The 22,308-nt window shown below is 55.4% G+C and overlaps 1 protein-coding gene across 1 annotated transcript; it reads right to left on the bottom strand.

Moving 5' to 3' along the window:
• Nucleotides 1-3,917: 3,917 nt before the first annotated feature.
• On the bottom strand, nt 3,918-9,805 carry NPAS4 (neuronal PAS domain protein 4). Its single transcript, XM_065408608.1, has 8 exons — nt 9,631-9,805; nt 9,080-9,228; nt 8,467-8,569; nt 7,792-8,041; nt 7,155-7,264; nt 6,918-7,056; nt 5,236-6,497; nt 3,918-3,946 (listed from the first exon to the last, which is right to left on the bottom strand). Exons 1-8 carry the CDS (start codon nt 9,803-9,805, stop codon nt 3,918-3,920), a joined length of 2,217 nt encoding a protein of 738 aa, XP_065264680.1.
• Nucleotides 9,806-22,308: the final 12,503 nt, after the last annotated feature.

Raw genomic sequence — 22,308 nt, forward strand, 5'->3', positions numbered from 1 at the left:
GCAGTTCTCAAACTTTAGCAACCTGAGGCCCCACATTTTGATTTAAAAATTTCCATGGACCCCCAAGGCCCCCCGCTCAGCCCCAGGCCCCACCCCTGCCCCACCTCTTCCCGCCCCCACTCCACCCCTGCCCCTCCTCTTCCCTGCCTCTTTCTGCCCCCTTCCCCCAGCGTGCCCCATCCCTACTCCTCCCCCTTCCTCCCAGCACCTCCTGCACGCTGCTGAACAGCTGTTCCCTGGTGTGCAGGAGGCACTGGGAGTAAGGGGGAGGAGTTGATCAGCGAGGCCTGCGGACCCCTTGGAGTACCCTCACAGACCGCCAGGGGTCAGTGGACCCCAATTTGAGAAATGCTGGTATATAGAGCAGTATAAACAAGTCACTATCTGTAGGAAAGTTTAATTTGTACTGCTAGTACTTTTTATGTAGCCTGTTGTAAAACTAGGCAAATAGCTAGATGAATTTATGTACCCCCTGGAAGAACTCTGCCTACCCCCAGGGGTACACATACCCCTGGTTGCGAACTACTGGGCTAGATGGATCATCGGTCTGACCCAGCATGGCCGTTCTTATGTTCTTAATCATTCCTCTGTGATTGGGCTAATTTGCTTTTTCCAGTTAGAGGCTACCAATAACCGAGCATCTAGGAGCTGATGAGAGCGTAATTCTTCATTTCTTCTTGTGGGGCCATTTCCACTAGGAGGAGCATTACCAAACAATCGCTTGATAATAAATACAGGCCTGGACTGATTTTAACCACACAACCTATCTGCCAGGTGTCTACAGAGGGGAGGAGGGTTGAATGAGTCCCAGATGGAGCTGACCCATTACCTCTTAAAGGGGCCAGTCAGCTGGTGACAACATCTCAGAAAAAGATTTGCCTTTTTCAAAACAGCATCACACCGTTGGCTCTTATTTAGTTTGTGATCCACTCTCACCCCCTGATCCTTTTCAGTAGTGCCGCTGCTTAGCCGGTGAGTCCCATGTTGTATCTGTACCTTTGCTTTTCCTGCCTACATGTGATACTTTGTACTTGCCTTTACTGGATTTCATCTTGTTGATTTCAGACCAATTCTCCAACGTCTCAAGATCATTCTGACTTCTAATCTTGGCCTTGCAGTGTGGGCAGCCCCTCCCAGCAACTTTTATAAGCATACTCTCCACTTCACCAGCCAAGTCGTTAATTACAATATTGAATAGTACCAAACCCAAGACAGACCCCGGAGGGATCCTACTTGATATGGCCTTGCAGTCTGACAGGAAACCATCAAGAACTACGCTTTGAGTATGGTCTTTCAACCAGTTGTACACCTGCCTGATAGGAATCTCATCTAGACCCTATTTCCCTAGTTTGCTTATGAGAATGTCAGTGGGGACTAACTCTTTACTAATGGTCAGATATAGCGTGTCTACTGTTTTCCCCACATCCACTTGGCTTGTTATACAGCTCCCGCACTCCACCCCAGAGGCAGCTGCATCTGGGTGCTGTGCGAGGGGTTCCTATAGAAATAGCTCCCACAGCCCACCCTAGAGGCAGCCGCATTTCAGCACCGGGCGAGGGATCCCTGTATAATCAGCCCCTGCCCGCCCCCATCCCAGGAGCAGCTACATTTCAGTGTCAGATGAGGGAATCCCGATATAAACAGCTCTTGTGCTCCACTCCAGAGGTAGCTGTATCACCACTGCCACAGGTTAGCAATCCCCCACCTAATCCATGTGCTGAGGGCGGGGGCTCTAACTCACTAACCTGGCACTAGGCCACCCTGCCCTTGGTGCTGCTGACATGGGGGCTGATGCACAGCAGAACAGGTCTGGTTTCACCCTGCAGGGGGCAGCAGCGCTGCTAAAATGGGGGAAGGGCGAAGAGGTCTTGGTCACCACCATGCCATGCCCTGTAGCAGAGACCCAGGGAATCCTTGCTCAGGCTCACAGGATATGGGGATACCTGGCACAATAGGGGCCCCGATCTCAGGATCTGTGCAATGCGCAGCACCATGGGGGCTCTGGGCTCAGTTGGGGTTTGTGGGGCATCTAGCCCAGTAGGGCCCTGATCTCAGTCAGGGTCTGTCCAGAGCCTGGTGCAATGGGATCTCCAGTCTTGGTGGGTGTCTATGTAGCTCCTGGCACAATGGGGGCCACCGACCTCAAATGCAGCCCAACAATACAATTACTAACCCTCTCCCGAGGAGATAGCTTAAGAAATGCCCCACGTCATTTTTGTTAATTTCAGTTTTATTACAAAGATTTTGGCATTACAAATGCACTCACAGCGACACACACCGAAGAACGACTCCACGTTGTCCATGACCTGGTGCACAATGATCCATATATATAATATAGAGATATATGTACAGCGATGGACACAATGATCTTTTTTGTTTTAAAAAAAGAAATCCCGTCGTTTTCCTTTACAAATATACATGTGTCTTACAATACTCCACATTTCGGCAATGTGCGAATTGGTAAAGAGTTAGAGGATTCAATCCTGATACTTGAGCGTAGACAACTCTACGGTTAGCGACAATGGCGCCTCTCTGGGCGTCACATCTTAACATTTGTTTATTTTTTTTATCAACACCCCAAAAAGAAAGGAAAGGGGGGAAAACCCCCATGGATCCTGATGTCTCACAGTATATCCCTGTCATGGCACGGAGACTGCGCCCAACTCAGGATCCCACTCTGGAGAAGTTAGAAAATCATTCTTGTGTTTTTAAAAAAAATTAAAGATCTATATATATTTATATCTATAAACATTTCTGTTCTACATTGGTATATTTCACCCCGCCCCGCCCACCCCAGGTGGGGGAGAGGGGTGTTTCTGGTGCCAGGAATCATTCCGAGTAGCTCACTCTGGTGACAATGTTAAGCTCTGATCTGGAAGATGCTTGCGGGGGATTATTCCAGACAGGGTGAGTTAACATTCATGGGTGACATTTCAAAATGAAACAACAATTAAAATGACTCCTGCTAAACAACGATCTCACTCAAGGCTGAGAGTCTCAAAGCTGGACCAGGGGCTGGAATGTCAGTCCCTTCAGGTAATGACTTCTTAGGCTCAGATCCTGTCTGACATGGATAACACAGGCTGGAGAATGTCACCCCATTACCCAAGCACTGAGTCCAGTCAGGCTAGAGAGAGTCACCCAATCTGGGTTTACAGCCCACATGATGGAGAGTCCATCACATCCCCAGGCCATTTGTTAGTCACCCTCCCCACTTCAACATTTGCCTTTTATTCATTGTTCAGCTGCCCCTGTGCAAGAGCCTATGCTCAAGCCAGCTTTGACAGTCCCAGCCTAGAATCCCAGCAGAAGCCTCATGGTGAAATGGACGTAGCCACAAACACTGTATTTTGCCCAGGCAGCTCTGAGAAAAATTAGAGCTGGGCCAGTTGAATCTAGGGATTTTTTTTGAGTCAGGAACAGAAATGCAATTGCCAAAAAACACCTGAACAGCCATGGGCCCTTACTGCGGTAGGTTAGATACCACCTACGCCCACCATTCTCTAGGGGTCCAGAGGGGTGGGGAGGCCAAAGCCAGGCACCCCCGTGCCTTGTTCCAACGCTGGGTTGAATGCACGTGGGGGCGCAGGCCTTGGGGAGAGGTGACCATAGTATTTCTTATTAAATTACATACATATACTCACTACGAGTGAATACAGTTCTATGTGTAAAGCCACGTACAATGGTCCTTTCAAGAGCTCTAGTTGGCAACTCTAGCTTCGACAGCACGATGGTGGTCTTTTTGGGGGGGGGTTATAAAAATGCTAGTTCTTCGCCCAAAGCTCACCCCAGGGACGCCCAGCCTGGCGCCCCCTCCGGATGTGCACGGAGTCAGGTCTCAGCTCGAGTATAGGTGGAAGAAGCTCCTCAAAATATGACAATATGCCATACTTGGTGAAGTAAGTCACAGACTTATTTCAGAACGAAGGGTCACTTTCGCTTCCATCTGTAGGGAGACACAAAGCAAAGGGGGCGGGGGGTTAGAGGGCACGCGGGGCATCCCAGCCAGCTCCCACCACAAAGACAGAACATGCTCTCCCCAACTGCTGTCAGGTCTGAGGGAGCCAGGACCAGCCTCCTCATGGATCTCCACTAGAGGGCGACCTGCACCACAACTTTCCTTCCAGGATAGCTACCTGGGAGAGGTTATTCTCCCCTACTTTCACAGAGGGGGAAACTCACACATGCAGCGTGCTAGGGTCAGGAGTAGAACCCAAGAGTCCTGATCCTATACTCTAACCACTAGTCCATGTTCACTCAGTACTGGGAACAGAACCCAAAAGTCTTGGCTCCTAGCTTCCCTGCTCTAACCCACTAGATCCCACTCCCCTCCCAAACTGGGATACACCAGGAGTGGTGGCTCTCAACCTCCTGCTCTAACGGCTAGTCCCCTCCGAGCTGGGGTAGAACCCAGGAGTCCTGGCTCCCAACCTCCTGCTCTAACGGCTAGTCCCCTCCGAGCTGGGGTAGAACCCAGGAGTCCTGGCTCCCAGCCTCCCGCTCTAACGGCTAGTCCCCTCCAAGCTGGGCTAGAACCCAGGAGGCCTCGCTCCCAGCCCTTCTGCTGTAACCCACTAGAGTCAGCCCCTCACTCGCTCAATCCCTTGCCAGTTGCTCATGTGCTATCCCCAAGTGGCAGCACCATGTTGCAATGCTGGCCTTGAGGTGAATGCTACAAGCTGGTGCTCAGGACACCTGGGTTCAGTTCCCAGCTCCACTGCTGCCTCCCCATGTGACATTGGGCAAGTCACTGACTCTTTCTGGGCCTCAGTTTCCATCTGTAAAATGGGGAGGATAATCCTGCCTATGTCTAGAGCTTGTGATCTTGTTGGGACAGGGACTGTGTCTGTGCAGTGCCCAGGCTGACGGAGACCCTGATCTCAGTTAAGGTTGGTGCAGTGCCTGGTGTGACAGGGCCCCCGCTCTCAGTCTAGCTGCCTTACATAGTGCCCTGGCAGCAGCCTTGGAAATGGCCACCCAGCCAAACTGGAGCTGTGGCAAGTGTAACCGGGAAGGGACGGGCTACATTTTGGAGGGCAGGGGGCAGCATGCATGTGCCTTAACTGGTGGCAGATGTGCTGCAGTGCAGGGTTGCCCCCCCCCCGGAAGAGTGATGTGCCCCATGGTGGGGACAAATGGGTGGCCAACAGAAGATCCCTACAGTCCATATCCATGCGGCCTGAGTTCCTGCACTGACCCCCCCCCCCCCAAGCTGGCACTGCCTCTGCCCCTTACCTTCATGGAAGCTGTCTTGCAGGTGGCTCTGGAGTTGATACAACTCATCTAACCCATCACAGGGCGACCTTGAGGCACATGTCTCAAAGACTGTTTCATAGGAGGCCAGTTCTTCCAGAAAGCACTGCTCTTCTGGAGACAGGTCCGTGGAGGGCGAGGGAGCCAAGGTCCCACTGCCGCTCTCTTCGGCGTCCAAGCTTAGTGGACTACTGACGTTCCCACCACAGAAGTGGTGGTGGAGGGGGCACCGGACACCGGCGCCACTCTTCTCGAACAGAGAGGTGGACAGGTCCTGGAGAAGGTTCTCCACGGTGTCCGCTTCCAGGAGGCTCTCCTCGGGGCAGGAAAGGAAGGAGAAGTCAATGCTCCTCCAGCTCTTGAGGGGCTGGAAGTCCAGGCAGGGGCTGGGCATGCCGGCAGGCAGGGAGGAGCTGCGGGTGACCTGGCCTTGCTTTGCCTGGAGGGAGAGCTCCGTGGAGTGGAAGGAGCTGAAGTCTTCAGCCAAGCTGCTGATGTGCCTGGCCAGCAGGTCAATCTCAGTCTTTTCTTTTTCAGAATATCTGAAGAAGGTCTGTTTGATGGGCGAGGCCTCCGGGGTGAGCACCCCCTCGGGCACCATGGGCACATCAATATAGAGGGGGGCTCTGACCTCCGGCAGCGTCATGACGGTGCAATCCCCATTACCGGGGCTGTCAGGAGTGGGCGGCAACTTCTCATAGAGAGCACTGCAGTTCTCCGGAGGGTAGAGGAGCTCGGAGGAAGTGGTGGTGGGAGGGGAGGTGGCTGTGGTGGGAGGGTAGGACTCCTGGGTCCCGAACATGAAGGTGCAGCCCTGGTGGGGCGTGTAGGGAGGCGTGCAGACAAAGTCCTTGGCGGAGCCACCTGGGTTGTCCCTCCGGAAGGCCGGCTCGTAGGCAGTGGGGAAGAACACGTAGCTGAACTCGGTGTCTTTGCCCGGCTGGCCCTGGGTGGAGCTGGAGGCCTCCTCCATGGAGGAGAGATTGCCCAGCTCCATGGCCATCGATGCTCCCTCGTGGCTCAGGCTGGTGCCCTCTGCATACTCCAGGCTGGCGAAATCGAAGGAGGGCACCGGGGCGGCACCGGTGGGTGTGCCGGACAGGGGCGTGAAGACCTGGTCGGGGCTGGAGAGCTGCGCCGGGGACAGCAGCCCCTCGGAGTAGGGCGGCGCGGCGCTTAGCACGTAGGCCACCTGCGGCTCCTCCGAGGCCAGCTGCTGACGCAGGCACCAGGCTTCCGAGTCACTGGCGAGCAAAGGGAGGCAGGGTTAGTGCTGGAGCTGGCAGGAGTGACCCCCCCGCCCCCAGCTCGGGGCTCTCCAATACACCCGCCTGTTGCACCACGACACACAGACCAGGCTCTGGACAAGGAGTCAGGACGCCTGGGTTCTATTCCTAGCCCCTGACCTTGGGCAGGCCCCTTCACACCATCTGTCTATTTAGACTGAGAGCTCTTTGGGGCAGGGACCGTCTCTCGTGCTGGGTCTGATCTCTGTCAGGGGCTATGCAACACCCGGCCCGATGGGGTCCCTGACCCTGCCTCGGGCTCCTGGGTTCTAGCCCAAACCAAATCAGGGCCTGATCCCAGAAGCTGCTGAGTGCCCAGGACCCTCAGTCTGGCTTGGGGCCCTGTAACCCAGGAAGAGGCTGGTTGCATGTAGTTACCTGATGATGTAGTTGTGGCAGGTGACGGGGATCTCAGCGCTCTCCATGCGTGCCAGGGAGTAGATCCAAACCCAGCTGACACCATTCTTGGTCTGGAGTCGGACGACCATTTCCACCTGTGGCTCACCAGCATCGCCCACTGCAGGGGGAGAAAGAGGGCAGGGGGTTAGTGTCACGGATCCTCAGGAGCCCAGCCCAGCCCTCAGTCGCTCGGGGCGGAGAGGAGGGGATACTCACACAGGCGGCAGTGCTGGGCTGAGGCGTGGCTCAGGTCCTCTGGGTGCATCAGGCTGTACCACGACCGGCATAGGAGCTCACTCTTCTCAAAGCCCAGATGGAAGATCACACTGCAGGGGAGCCAAGCAGAGGAGACCATTAAGCACTCACGAGGAGCGGAGAACGACCCACAGAGCAGCACAGAGCTGGGACTCAGAACACCTGGCTTCTACCTCTGGCACTGGGAAGGGAGTTGGGTCCAGTGGGTTAGAGGTGGAGCCAGGACTCCTGGTTCTCCTCCCAGCTCTGCCACTCCACTTGAGCCAGTCCTTCCCACTCTTGCTGCCTCGGTTTCCCCTCCTCAGCTTTGAACAGACGAAGCAGGGATTGTCTCTCATTCTGCGTCTGTGGAGCTCCTGACATGATCAGGGCCCCTGACCTGGATCAGGGTTTGGTTTATAGACTCAGCTCAGGGGCCCATCTATCCCGGTACCCCATATTTTACAGCTGCCCAGAGCAGGGTTCAAGGCACCCTGCTGAGATGGGTAACCACCCCTGATTTTCTTCCTAACCCCTTCACACAACTCCTTATGCCCTAAATCAGGACATGCCAGAAGGTCCCTCCTCCCCCTGTGCTGAAGGCTGAGCCCCTCCTCACCTCTCTGAGATGTCCAGGATGGCCAGGTCCTTGGTGTGCCGGCTCTCGAAGGAGGCCAGGAAGAGCGAATTGTGGCTGAGCCGTGGCTTGGGCTCTAGCGGGGTGCAGAAGGCCATGAAGACGGGGTTGGTGGACCAGTAGGAGCCGGACGGTGGCTGGTGGAAGCGGCCTCGGATTAGCACCAGCTTGTTCCCCGCGCTCTGGCGCCGCACGGTCTTGGAGGTGTTGAAATGGCACCGGAACAAGCGGTCTGGAAATCAGCAAGGGGAGAAGATGGTGAGTGTGTGGGGCAAACGTAGGGAGTCTGGGCACGCGGGGAGGGAGCTCACAGAAGAACTTAATGCACTGGGGAGTGTCAACTCCAGGAATATTAGATTAGTACAGGAATGAATCTATCCTCACATGCCCATCTCTAGCTATCCACCCAGCCTTATATAAACCCGTCCACCCATCTAGCCATCCATCCATCTCCCCCTCTCATATTTCCATAGTGGCTGCGCTCTCTCTCATTTCTATGTCTATTTGCATACTCTGCATGGATGTCTCTACCCTCTGTCCCTCCTTGGCCGGCCGCTCAGATCCTCCGCTCTGCTCTTTCTCAGTTTTCATGCTCTTCCCAAGTGGCATCGCATGCAGAATAATTTCAACGCAAGCCCCAATCACACAGGGACCCACCTGTATCAGTCGGGGAGGGCAGCGCCAGCTGATTTCTCATCACAAAGTGGTCGGTGGGGTCAATGATGTCGTAAATACTGTCTCCTTGGGCTACCAGGTCCACCTGGGGGTGAGGTAATGGCGAGATGTTAGCGCACACTGCCATGCAACACAAGGAACAGGCTGCTCGGAGCTGAAGCCCAAGGGTTGGCAACACACATCATTGTGCCAGGATTTCTATGTGGTCATATAACACAGATCGGCATTTGGCAGGTAGCTGTGTATTTATGCTCCACAGCTCCACAAGCTATCAGTGTCTGTGTTAGAAACACTGCTTAACAACAAGCACAGGGGAAATACACAGTGAGATCCTCACTGGTTAACTCTAGAAATAGTCATCCCTCTACCTATCCATCCCCATATCTATCCATCGATCGATCTATCTCCACATGCATCCCTCTACCTATCCATCCCCATATCTATCCATCGATCGATCTATCTCCACATACATCCCTCTACCTATCCATCCCTCCCCATACACATCCCCTCTCTCCCCCAGCTCTGTAGTATGTACAGGAGCGGAAGAGTCGGTGTGTGGATAACCCAGCCACCGGCTCGCCGACTGAGCCCTTACCATCGAATGTCCCAGGTGCTCTGCTACGTTCTCCGAGACGTAGATCAGCTTCCCTTCGCCGGTGAACGCCAGGAGGAAGCCTGGGAGCGTCTGCACGAACTCTTCCAGGTCCTGGGGTGACAGCAGGCTCTCCAGCCCTCCCAGGGCACCTGTTGTGGAAGAGGAGAGGGAGTCAGGATACAAAGCCCTTTCCATGCATTGCAGCCCGGCCGTACCATGGACAGCGACCCGCGGCAGCCACTGACTCAGGAGCCTGCAGCTTCAGAGCCATGGACAGCGACCCTACCGCTACCTGGGCAGCACCATGGACAGCGACCTGGACTCAGTGCCCCAAGGCCATGTAGCTTCAGCACCACGGACAGTGCCGCGAGCCTTTTACCCCTACCCCAGCCCCCTTGGCTGGAGGCGCCCCATAGCCAGACACCCACCGGGCACTGGTGTCTAACAGGTGTCTGTCTGGGCACATTGGCTCCTCACTTCTCCCTGCCCAGTGCCAGCCAGGAAACGCGTCTCTCTCGCTCACACACACACACTCTCTCGGTGCTGGTTACCTTTGGCGAAGAAGATGGACTTGCGGGTGTAGATACACGCCAGCGACATGATGTGCAGGTAGGAGAGCCGGACTTTGTCCCCTTCCGGGATGGGCAGCAGGTCCTTGAGATTGCGGATCTCGGCGTTGATCTGGTCCCGCCGCGCCTTGGAGGCGCCCTTGGTGGAGCGGTACATCTGGGCTTCTCCACGCTCGGCGCTTGGCGGCGGTCGGTCGGTCCGTCTGGCTGGCTGTGTGGCTCCCAGATTCCTGCCGGCAGATCTGGTTGAGAGCCTCAGCCTGCATCCCGGCTTTTATAGGCTGCTGGGAGTGTGGGCACTGGCATGACAAGGAAAGTGGGGCGGGAAGATTTGCTCAGATCAATGGAGGGACATGGCTGGGAAGCTGCTCCCCCCTCCCCTCTCCCCCCTCCTTCTATGTGCTGGGGGAGCCACACGTCACCCTCTCCTCAGTGACGTGCTCAAGTGAGGGAGGGGGAGTGGAGGAGGCAGGCACAGAAACACACTGCACCGAATTAGGAGAAAAGCAGCCAGAGGAGAGACTTGACTGTTGGAATCACATCTAGCTCCAGGCTGAGTCTGCCCCTGCTCCTTCCTAGAGTCAAACATTAACTCTGACACTGACTTCTTGGTGAAGTATTCTGTAGGGGAATCTAATTTAATCCTATCAATCCATCCATCTCCCTTCCACCTATCTACCCCTCTCTCCATCCATCCATCCCCTTCCATCTATCTACCCCATCCATCCATCCATCCCCTTCCATCCATCCATCCATCCATCCATCCATCCATCCATCCCCTTCCATCTACCTACCCTTCTCTCCATCCATCCCCCTTCCATCTATCTACCCCTCTCTCCATCCATCCATCCCCTTCCATCTACCTACCCTTCTCTCCATCCATCCCCCTTCCATCTATCTACCCCTCTATCCATCCATCCATTCCCCTTCCATCTATCTACCCCTCCATCCATCCATCCATCCATCCATCCATCCATCCATCCATCCATCCCTCTTCCATCTATCTACCCCCTATAAATCCACCCCTTCCATTTATCTACACCTCCATCCATCCATCCATCCATCCATCCATCAATCTACCCCTCTATATATCCATTCCCCTTCCATCTGTCTACATAAGAATGGTCATACTGGGTCAGACCGACAGTGGCCAATGTCAGGTGCCCCAGAGGGAATTAACAGACAGGTAATCATCAAGGCATCCACCCCCTGCTGCCCATTCCCAGCTTCTGGCAACAGAGGCTAGGGACACCATCCCTAATAGCCATTGATGGACCTTATCCTCCATGAACTTATCTAGTTCTTTTTTGAATCCTGTTATACTCTTGGCCTTCACAACATCCTCTGGCAAAGAGTTCCACAGGTTGACTGTGTGTTGTGTGAAAAAATACTTCCTTTTGTTTGTTTTAAACCTGCTGCCTATTCATTTCATTTGGTGACCCCGAGTTTGTGTGTTATGAGAAGGAGTAAATAGCACTTCCTTATTTACTTTCTCCACACCAGTCATGATTTTATAGACCTGTATCATAACCCCTCTTAGTCGTCTCTTTTCCAAGCTGACAAGTCCCGGGCTTATTAAGCTCTCCTCATATGGAAGCCATTCCATACCCCTAATCATTTTTGTTGCCCTTTTCTGAAACTTTTCCAATTCCAGTATATCTTTTTTGAGACGGGGCGATCACATCTGCACACAGTATTCAAGATGTGGGTGCACCATGGATTTATATAGAGGCAATATGATATTTTCTGTCTTATTATCTATCCCTTTCTTAATGATTCCCAACTTTCTGTTCACTTTTTTGACTGCTGCTGCACATTGAGTGGATGTTTTCAGAGAACTCTCCACAATGACACCAAGATCTCTTTCTTGAGTGGCAACAGCTAATTTAGACCCCATCATTTTATATGTAACGTTGGGATTATGTTTTCCAATGTGCATTACTTTGCATTTATCAACCTTGAAATTCATCTGCCATTTTGTTGCCCAGTCACCCAGTTTTGTGAGATTATTTTGTAGCTCTTTGCAGTCTGCCTGGGACTTAAGTAGTAGTAGTAATTTAAAATATGCAAACATTGTCTCCAGGAATATGATTGATACATTCTTTAAAAGTATCTTTTTGGTCTGTAAACAACTAACTCCTTTTGATGGCTGCAGTTGTTTTCTTTTTCTTTGCCTTTCCATACAGATGCCTTGTATTAAGCCCTCCACCCCGTCCAGGTAGCATGTCTCTCCAGAAGTTAAGAGCATTTCCACAGAGCGATGCTGGGCGAGTTTGGGGGGTTACTTTTGCTAATCTTAGTGCCATTAAAATAATGTTTTTCCAAATGGGATAAAAATAAAGCCAACTTCTGAAAAGCCCAAAGAAGTCCCACACCAGTATGTGTGTGTGTGTGTAGCATTGTTAGGAGAGCAATTGTGTCAAATGCAAAGAGACAGAGCTGAAGCGCCACGCTCAATGGAGTAACCTAAATTGGGTAGCTAGGTTTTGCATAATCTCGTTTTCCATATTAGGAAAGAAAGTACCGAGCTGAGTAACCCTTCATTGCCCAGAAAGCCTTTGCACCTGTTTTGGAAATCTCTCACAGCTAATAGCACACTTGTTTGATTTCTAATGCTGCAGGGAACTGGGGCACCCCCAGCACCCACACGAGGGCTGCTGTATATGGGTGGTTTTACACTGCTTTCCTTATTTAGGCAGTTTAAGGAATGATACAACTTTCCAAAGTCACCTTTTAAGGGCTAGGCCCTGTCTCTAGTTTCTCAATGGTCTGTTCACTGCCATTGTGCAACGTACAACAGCGATTGTCAGCGAATTCCCTGTGCAGGGACGGGGCCCTCTGGGGATTTGAGCCTATTGCAGAATTTCTCCACTCTTCTGTTTTGTAAGATGGTAGTTTAGTTAAACCTGGCATTTCCAGAGCTGCCATCAGGACCCAGGAGTCCTGGGGCTCCCAGCCCACCCTGCTCTAATCCACTAGAGCAAGGGAAGGGGTGTCTATTGGGATAGAGCAGGGGAAGCTGGGAGCCAGGATTCCTGGGTTCTATCCCTGGATTTGGGAGGGGAGTGGGGTCTAATGGGTTAGAGCAGGGGGCTGGCAGCCAGGACGCCTGGGTTCTATCCCTGGTTCTGCAAGCCGGGATGCTGGAACAATTTGTATAGTAGGGGTGCTGAGACACATTGAACCAAACTGTAAACCCTGGATATAATGGAAACCACTTCAAGCCAAGGGGTGAGGCAGCGCCCCCAGCTCCCCTAGTTCCAGCATCTATGTCTGTGAGCAGTGTGGGATCTAGTGGTCGGGGGGCTGGGAGTCAGTTTCCTTGGGTGTATTATAGGACGCCATTGATCTGAGTTGTGGGAAGACAGCCACCAGCTTTCTATCCTTTAGGAATGTGATGCTATAAATAGACACAATGGGAGCTTTTTTCTGTTTTTGGCTTGCAGCACCGACGTCAGCCTGTTATCTAGGGCTGTGCCCTCGCAGCGTAACCCAGCTCAGCTCAGAGCTGAGTGGGCGCATCATGAATTAGAAAAGAGTCTTTGGATTGTGGGGGTGGACCCGAAGCCTTAACGCCTATAAAAGGAAAGAGCTGAGCACTGGGAGAGGCAGCCCGCGCCCCGCCAATGCCGCATGGCTGCTTCCATCCTAGGCTGAGAAAATCTATTTTGGGGAGTCTCTGACTTTAGGAGAAGGCACAACAAGGATGTGTGGCAAGTAAACAGCTCCTTTCACCCACTGCCTTGGTAAATGGAATGACCCACAGATAGAACCCAGGAGTCCTGACCCCCCCAGCTCCCCTGATCTAATGCCCTAGACCTCACTCCCTACCCAGAGCTGGGGATGAACCCAGGAGTCCTGACCCCCTAGCTCCCTGCTCTATATACCAGACATCACCCCTACAGTTACTGCACTGGAATTGAAGCACAGGGCACTAGAGGTTAACCTCTTCTCTTCTTACTAGGCAGGGTGCAGACAAGGGGAGGAGTTGCATGTGCCAGCCGGTCCCAGCCCAGTCCCTCCAGAGGGTGAGTGGCTCAGAAGCCCTGTCTGGGAGCTCTGGATGATGATGTGCTGTGGGGCAGGCCCAGGGCACTCACCCCAGGGCCAGCTGTGGTGCTGATATGGCCCCATGTCTCTGGGTCAAGCTGCAGGACCAGATCTTGAGCTGGGGGAGCGATATGGTTCCCTTGGGGTCATCACTTTGCACCAGCAGGGTTGGGCCTGGGGTGGGCAGCGAGCTATTGGATGGGGGCTGGCTCAAGGGGACCTTAAAGCCCTGCTGACACCAGAGAAGCATCCGGCATCCCGGGAAAGGTCTCCAACCAGGGGCAGTACCAAAGCAAGACCCCACGACCACCTGCCCAGAATTTGGGCTCTGTGGCCTGTTCAGCCTCTCTACTCATCTCCCACAGCCCACCTTCCCTCAGCCAGCCACTCCCCCCTGCCTGGGAACTGGATCAGAGCTGGTGCCCCTAGAGGGGAAAGGCCCTATGTCTCATTCCCGGAATCTTATGCCCAGCCAGTCCCCCCAATCTGCAGCCAGCGCTGCCTAGAGGGGAAGGCCACATACCTCGTTCCCTCTCTTTTCTTTTTGCTATGGAAAGGGCAGGCTCCACCCACCATCGTCCATGAAGTCCCAGGGCCAGGATTCCTTTCCAGGAGCCATTTTACCCCGAGAGGAAGAGCCCCACCCCCACCAGGGCCCCTTTTAACCCTGTGCCCTCTAAGTCCAAACACAGGACCCCACCTAACCCTGCTGGGAGCCCCCCACCCACATGAGCTGCTGTGTTTGCAGGCTCTCTCCCCCCACCCCCAGCCCTTCCCTGCCTGCTGCCTCCCACTGGACGGGGTGCAGTGCTATTGCCCTGCAGCCTTTACCTGGAAAGGGCCCCCTCCTCCCAATGAGCTGAAAACCACAGCCTAGCTTCTCTCTGTACCCATCTCTAGTAGCTCAGCCCCAGTATGTGTGAGGGGTGGGGGTTGGCACAGCCCTGTGGGCAGGTGGGAGGGGGGGGTGGCTAGCTCTGCTCCTCAGCTGTGGCTGGAATCTGGGAGCCAAATGACTCAGAGTGCATCACTGCTGAGTCACCCCCTGGTGGAGAGAGGGGACCAGGGGTGGGGTTGCTGATCCCGAGCCCATCTGTTCTGGGAGCCTGCTGGGCCCTTTCATCCCCCCCCCCCCCCCACCTGGTGTTTCATTCAGGATCTGAATCAAGCAACTAAAAAGAGAAACCTGGAGGCTAAAAATAGCTCTGGAGTCTGTGTGATTTAGTGAGTGGCTCAGCGACTCAGCCCCGTAACAGCCAGTCCCTGCCAGAGCCAGGCCGGGGGAGGGGATAGGCAGTGCCAGCCAGCTGGCGACAGGACATGGGGACATTGCCTTCTATCCCAGTCAGACACCGGAGCTCACGCCGAGGGGAGCTCAACATGGTCAGGCATGGACCTCGTGCAGACATGGAGTGACAAACAGTGACACACGCCAACACGCTCCACTAGGAACCGATGCACCAACATGTAGTAACACACACTGACACACAAGCTGTCATGCACTGACATAGAACACATGCTGAGTGTCACTGGCATGTGAGTCATTGCACAGACACATACCCATATGCCGGCCATTACATGCCACCACACAGGCACAGGCAGGATGCTATCCCCACACCCACACACGCTTGTAGCACCCTAGAAATGACAGGCCCTGTATCCCATTAAGCCAGCCAGATCCCTCTGCCTGGGGACTGGATGAGAGCTGGTGCCCCCTAGTGGGGAAAGGCCCCATAGCCCATTGCTTGCCCCCTGAGTCAGCCAGTCCCAGGCCGGATCTGGGCTGGCACCTAGAGGGGAAAGGGCCCATGCCTAGGCCTTGGCTAGCTCTACCTGGGAGCTGCCCTCATTTCCAGATTCCTTTTATCAGGTGCTGGTGAATGTCCTGATGATGCTCCAGTACGGAGGACGATTTTCCAGGTAACTGTTTCTAAATGCAGCTTGCAAGCGTCCCATCCGCGTCAGAACCCAGGGAGAGGACAGATTGGTGGGAGCGCATGTTAGTTGAGCAAGGGCATGGACACAATGGCAGTGAGTGGAGGCTGTGAAGGGGGCATGTGGAGGGGGGACAGTGGCAGGGTCAGGGAATGTATGGAAAGGAGCCATTGTGTTAACCTGCTTAAATAAAATCACCCCCTGCCACTTTCCACCTGTTGCTTTTGAGAACACAAAATGAGCGATTTCTACTCCCCTGTCCAGCCTGCCAATCCCCCACCTCGCTCAGAACCCCTGCATGATATGGGGGGCTGGCTAGCTCAGGGGGACAGAGACTGGGGTACAGGGTTGCTCCCCTCTAGGGGGCACCAGATCCAATCGGGCCCCAGGGAGGGAACTGGCTGGCTCAGGGGACAGAGACTGGGGTACAGGTTCGCTCTCCTCTAGGGGGCACCGGATCCAATCGGAACCCAGGGAGGGGACTGGCTGGCTCAGGGGGGCAGGGAATGGGACATGGGGCCTTTCACCTTTAGTGGACCTTGGCACCAGTCTGGCTTCAAGGCAAGGGGACTGGCTGGCTCGGGGGGTTAGGAATGAGCTCTGGGGCCTGTCCTTCCTAGAGCACCATGACTGTGTGTTTTCTATTAGTGTTTTCAGTGGGTTCTGCTTCCAGTTCTGGGGCAGGGGGCTAGTGGGTTAGACTGGGGGTGCTGGAAGCCAGCACTCCTGGGTCCTATCCCCCCCTGCAGAGTGGGGATCACACACCCCTGCCTTAGTCTGGCTGCTGTTGCTCTGTGGCTCCCAGAAGGGCTGAAGGACTGTGCTACACCCCCCCCCCCCTCCCCAATTGCCATCGGTGTCTTTACCCCACCAAAAAAGGCTCTTTGCTCCTATTTTTAGCCCCACTCCCAGGTTTTATATAGCTCTGAACGTTCACGTCCCCCTGCGTCCCCCGCTGGCGCGGGAGGGGAGAGCGAGAAAAATATCTACCAAGGTCCCTTCTTCATCGAAAATATCTCAGCAGTTGCCATGGAGACCCGCCCACAGCTTCACCTCCCAGCACAAGAGGCTTCGCAATACAGAGGGGCTGGAGGCTTTTTATAGACCCAATGTGCGAAAGAAGATGGGGGCCGGGGGGGCCAGAGCCAGCGGGATTGGCTAGCGGCCCCCCCCAGCATGGGAAGTTCAGACCCAGCCACCCCCAACATCTACCCGTCAATACAAATGCAGAATGGGGTTTCAGGATTTGCATGGGCTGGTTCTTCATTCCCACCAAGCCCAATCTGGCCCCCAACCCCCTGCTCTAACCCACCAGCCCCACTCTCTTCCCAGTCTTGGAACAGAACCCAGGCATCCTGGCTCCCAGCCCCCGCTAGACCCCACTTCCCTCCCAGAACTGGGAACACAATATAGACTTTACACCATCCCAGGAATGATGCACCGTTAGAGGCTGCTTGAGAGGGGAGGGCAATACTGGACAAGGTGGTCTCACGTGGTTGACCCAGGAGACTGGGGAAGAGGAAGTGAATAGTGCCTCCAATGCCATATTGTTCTAGGGCTGCCCTCCTGCAGGCAGCCTTCCCTGTCAAACTCCTTCGCCACTGCTGTGAACTATTAAACATCTGCCACCCCAGAGGTGGCAGCATCTCAGTGCTGGGCAAGGGATTCCCGTATAAACAGCCCCACACCCCACCCCAGCGAGGGCTATATCTTATCACTGGTTGAGGCATCCCTGTAGAAACAGCCGCCACACCCCACTCCAGAGGGGGCTGCATCTTAGCACTGGGTGAAGCGTACCTGTAGAAACAGCCCGTGTCCCACCCCAGAGGGCACTGCATCTGAGCACCGGGGTGAGGAGTCTCTGTATAAACAGCCGTCACACTCCAGAGGCAGCTGCATCTCAGTGCTGGAGGAAACGACTCATATTCATATGCTGGTCAGGTGCTTTGAGACCCAAATTGGGAGGAATTCTGATTAAAAAGCCAGCAGTTCATGGAGCTATTTTTGAAAACACAAGGAGTAAATAAAAGGCAAAATAGCAGAGGCTGAAATGAATCTATTTTAAAACCCTCACGCCCAATTTCCTGTGAGTCCTGGGGCGAGGACATCGTGCTGGACCCAACCTGCACTTTTATAGACATAATAAAGCCAGAATGCAACCTACAGACATCTAAATGTGTCTGACAAACACTCCGATGCAGCAATGAGGAGAGCCACGCAGCTCCAAGCTATTATAGAATAGGCTCCCAGCACCTGAACAGTACCTGCCAATCCCAGAGCACTATGCTTATACATGTACTTGAAGACCCCTCATTCAGCACTGAGATGCAGCCACCTCTGGGGTGGGGTCCAGAGGCTGTTTATACAGGGATCCCTCACTCGGAGCTGAGATGTGACCACTGCTGAGGTGGGATGCAGGGCTGTTCACACAGGGATCCTTGCAGCTGCTTCTGGGGTGTGACAAAGCATTTGGCCGACTGCTGCATAGAAATGCTCTACCATGGTTCATAAAAAGAAGGAGAATTGCAGGGTATTGTGGCCAGCCCTGACTGTGAGCTCCCTATCCCACTCCTTGCACACAGCACCCCCTAGGGCAGGACTGGGGCACTAGGGTCAGCCCTGACTGCAAGAGGAGAGCACCAGCAATGAGTTACGTCAGAGCTCAGCATCCCCAGGGCTGCTCCTTGCTTTAGATCCAGGGTGACCAAGAGAGAAGCAGAATTACGCTATAGCAACAGAGAGGGGGAGGGAGGTATTTTTGGGAGGGATGGACGGAGGAGTGTGAGCTGGAGGGTTGGCTCATGCCCCACAGCCCCCCTGCTCTCAGTCCCTTTCCAGCCTGCGGCCACGGCTCAAGGATGCGGGGGCGGGAGAATCCGCTTTTTGCTGCCAAAATAGGAAAAAGGCAGAGATGCAGCTGTGACGTCACTGCTCCCTACCTGCATCACATCACCATGGCAACAGCGTACAGGGGGATTGTTCACTGCAACAACAGAGCAAGGTGTGACAGTGGACCCTCTCCCCCTCTCCTGCCCCCCCAAACTCCTCCCCCTCCACCCCCCAGACCTCTACAACCCCACCCACACAGACCCCTCCACCCCACTCCCATTGACCCCACTGACCTCCCACCCAGAAACCCCCTCCCTCACACAAACCCCTCCCACCACCCCACCCCAGACCCCTCCTTCACACAAACCCCTCCCCCTCCACACCACTGCGCCCCACATACCTCTACACCCCACCCCAGACCCCCTCCCTCACACAAACCCCTCCCTCCACGCCACTGCACCCCACATACCTCTACACCCCACAGACCCCCTCCCTCATACAAACCCCTCCCAACACCCCACTGCCCCCCACAGACCTCTACACACCACCCCACAGACCCCCCTCCCTCACACAACCCCTCCAACACCCCACTGCCCCCACATACCTCTACACTCCACCCCCCAGACCCCTCCCTCACACAAACCCCTCCCTCCACCCCACTGCCCCCCACAGACCTCTACACCCCACCCGCCAGACCCCCTCCCTCCACCCCACTGCCCCCCACAGACCTCTACACCCCACCCGCCAGACCCCCTCCCTCCACCCCACTGCCCCCCAGACCTCTACACCCCACCCGCCAGACCCCCTCCCTCCACCCCACTGCCCCCACATACCTCTACACCCCACCCGCCAGACCCCCTCCCTCCACCCCACTGCCCCCACATACCTCTACACTCCACCCCCACAGACCCCTCCCTCACACAAACCCCTCCCTCCACCCCACTGCCCCCCAGACCTCTACACCCCACCCCACAGACCCCCTCCCTCACACAAACCCCTCCCAACACCCCACTGCCCCCAGACCTCTACATCCCACCCGCCAGACCCCCTCCCTCCACATACCTCTACACTCCACCCCCACAGACCTCTCCCTCACACAAACCCCTCCTGCCACCCCACTGCCCCCCAGACCTCTACAGCACACCCCCACAGGTTTCCATTTTGGGATGCAGTTGGGGCCAGTTCCTCAGAGCAGGTGCTGGGGGTGAAATTTGGCTTGGCAACACAGAGGGTAGGGGTAGATGGGGGGCAGAGACCATGCCCCAGCCATGCCAAGACCTATGCACCAGGGTCATGCCCAGCAAAATGGGAAGGAAGGGAGGCATGAGTAACAGCTCTAGATCTGTCCTTGTAGGTCTGGGTGTGTAGGGGCATTCATGTGCAGGGCAGTGCCCACTTCTTCCTGGGGAGATGCATGTGGATGGGAGGTCCATGTGTGTGGGGGGTGTGGGGTGTGGATCTGTGTATTTGGGGGGAGGTGTGTGTGCTTGGTGGTGATCTATATCTGGGTGGGTTGTGTGCATGGGAGTGATGTGTGTGCATGGCAGAGATGCATGTCTCTGGGGGGACTGCGTGTGAACGGGGCACTGCATGTCCATGGGGCTGCGTGTTCATGGGGGCAATGCGTGTCTTCGGGGGGTTCCGTGGGCATGGGGGGTCCATGTCTCTGGGTGGGGTGGAGGCGATGTGTGTGTAAATGGGCACAGCCCCCCATGTGGGACTGACCTCCCACCCCACCATTCTGCGGCAGCCTCCCCTCCATCCCTCGCCCACGCAGCCCTAGCAACAGGAACCCGTCTCCTAGAGACTCTCTTACGTTGCTACGGCAGCAGCAGCACCAACAAGCGAGGAACCATCAGTCCCTGGGAGTGGGGTGCTTTGGTGGGGAATGAGCAGGGAGCAGTCACCCCCCAGGGAAAATTTCTCCCCATATCTCTCAGTCCCTCCCCATCCCCCAACTAAATATTTCCCCTCACTCCCTGACCCCCAACTCCTCCCTCTCTCCTGCTGATCCAGCCCCAGGACAGGGGGATTGGGACACGGGGCCGGGGGAGCTTGCTCTGATCCAGCCATGCTGACCCACATGGAACAAGTTTGCCAGGTCTCAGCCCCATTCCCAGCCAGGTGTCACACAAACTCCATCCCCTTGGGCACTAACTTGGCCCAGGCAGAGGGGACAGGGCCAGCGGAGCTGAGCTCCTCAGGGAGGGGATGGGGTGTGCGTGGGGTGGGGAGGCTCCTTGGCATCAGCCCCAAGGCTGCCCCAGAGGATCCCATTCCTGGGGTGTCGAGCTGCCCCTCCTCAGCACTGAGGGGCCTGAGCCGGCCGGACCCAGGATCAGGCCAGGCGGGAAGTGTTGGCTGCAGAGGCATGGAGAGATGGGGCCTCGCTCTGCCAAAGGCTGGGCCGGGAGCTGAGGTGGCTGGCTGGGCCAGGGGTGCCACCCACAGCCAGAGAATGAATGGGAAGGGATGAGACTGGCCAGAAAACCCCAGCCACACCCCCACATACAAACTGCATCCCCCTGCACTCTATCCGCACCCCCCACAGAACGCCATCAAGACCCTCCACACTGCTCCACCTCACACCTGCAGCCCCCCACTGCACCCCATCCACACACACCCCAGAACCCACCACACTGCTCCACCTCACACCTGCACCCCCCCACTGCACCCCATCCACATGCACCCCAGAACCTGCCACATTGCTCCACCTCATACCTGCACCCCCCACTGCACCCCATCCACATCCCACGCCACCCATTGCACCCTCCACTGCAGCCCATCCATACACCCCAGAACCCCATCCAGACCCCCCACATTGCTCCACCTCACACCTGCACCCCCCACTGCACACCTATCCACACCTTGCGCCCCCACTGCACAGCCACATACCCCCATACCACATCCCTCACACACACTGCACCCCATCCCCATACTCACCACACTGCACCCCCAACCTGCAGCCCTATCCACATACCCCCACTCCACACCTGTTCCCTCCACTGCACCCCATCCACAAACCCCCACACTACACCTGCACCCCCATGCACACACTGCACCCTATCCACACCCCCCCACACCTGCCCCCCAGTCACACACCCCTTTTCTTGCTGTCTAGCTCAAGGCAGCATAACCCTGTGGCTGGCTCAAACAAAGGGCAATGGCTGCTCCTTTGGCTGGGCGGGTGGGGGCTGTTGGCCAGCATGGGGTGTGGGCTGGGACGGCCCTGGCAGAGCCCCAAACAGGGCCCCCATGCTGCAGTACGTTAGCCACCATCTCCCCAAGCCCTGCTCCATGCCAGCAGCAATGCAAATCGTGGATAAACTCTGCCACCTGCTGGGGACAACAGGAAACAGCAACTTTTCTCTCATTCCCCCCAGCCCCCTGCCCCTCAATCCCAATCTGTCACCCTTGGCAGTCCCGGTCCTGGGCTCCCCTACCCCCACTCCTATTGATACCACTTAATGCTGATAACTCACGGTCAATCAAGAGTGCGTGGAGGTGCCCGCGGCAGGCTGTTTGCCCCAGCAACCACGTTGTGTCCTAGCTCCAGGTAATTCTAGTCTGTCTGTTCACCTGCTTATTAGTTTCAAATAGAGATTTGATTCCCCTTCATGTCTCACCTTAAAATCTTGTGAAATGATGCTATAGATACTACCCAGCTGATGTGCCCTAGCCCAGAGGCAGCTGCATCTCTGCACCAGGCGAGGGATCCTGGTATAAACAGCCCTCCTGCCCCACCCCAGAGGTAGCCGCATCTCAGCACCAGGCAAGGGACCCTGGTATACACAGTCTCCTTGCCCCACCCCAGAGGGGGCCAGGTCTCAAGATCCCTGTATAAAC

The sequence above is a fragment of the Emys orbicularis genome, chromosome 7 (assembly GCF_028017835.1).
Source record: "Emys orbicularis isolate rEmyOrb1 chromosome 7, rEmyOrb1.hap1, whole genome shotgun sequence".
Taxonomy (NCBI): Eukaryota; Metazoa; Chordata; order Testudines; family Emydidae; genus Emys; species Emys orbicularis.

What these genes read in the sequence shown, in the direction of transcription:
- NPAS4 (XM_065408608.1), bottom strand. Translation starts at nt 9,805, where the DNA reads ATGTACCGCTCCACCAAGGGCGCCTCCAAGGCGCGGCGGGACCAGATC. An exon ending in GTCCATCTTCTTCGCCAAAG is followed by an intron (nt 9,229 to 9,630) that starts GTAACCAGCACC and finishes CTTCCACAACAG; the next exon opens with GTGCCCTGGGAGGGCTGGAG. An exon ending in AGCCCAGCACTGCCGCCTGT is followed by an intron (nt 7,057 to 7,154) that starts GTGAGTATCCCC and finishes CTCCCCCTGCAG; the next exon opens with TGGGCGATGCTGGTGAGCCA.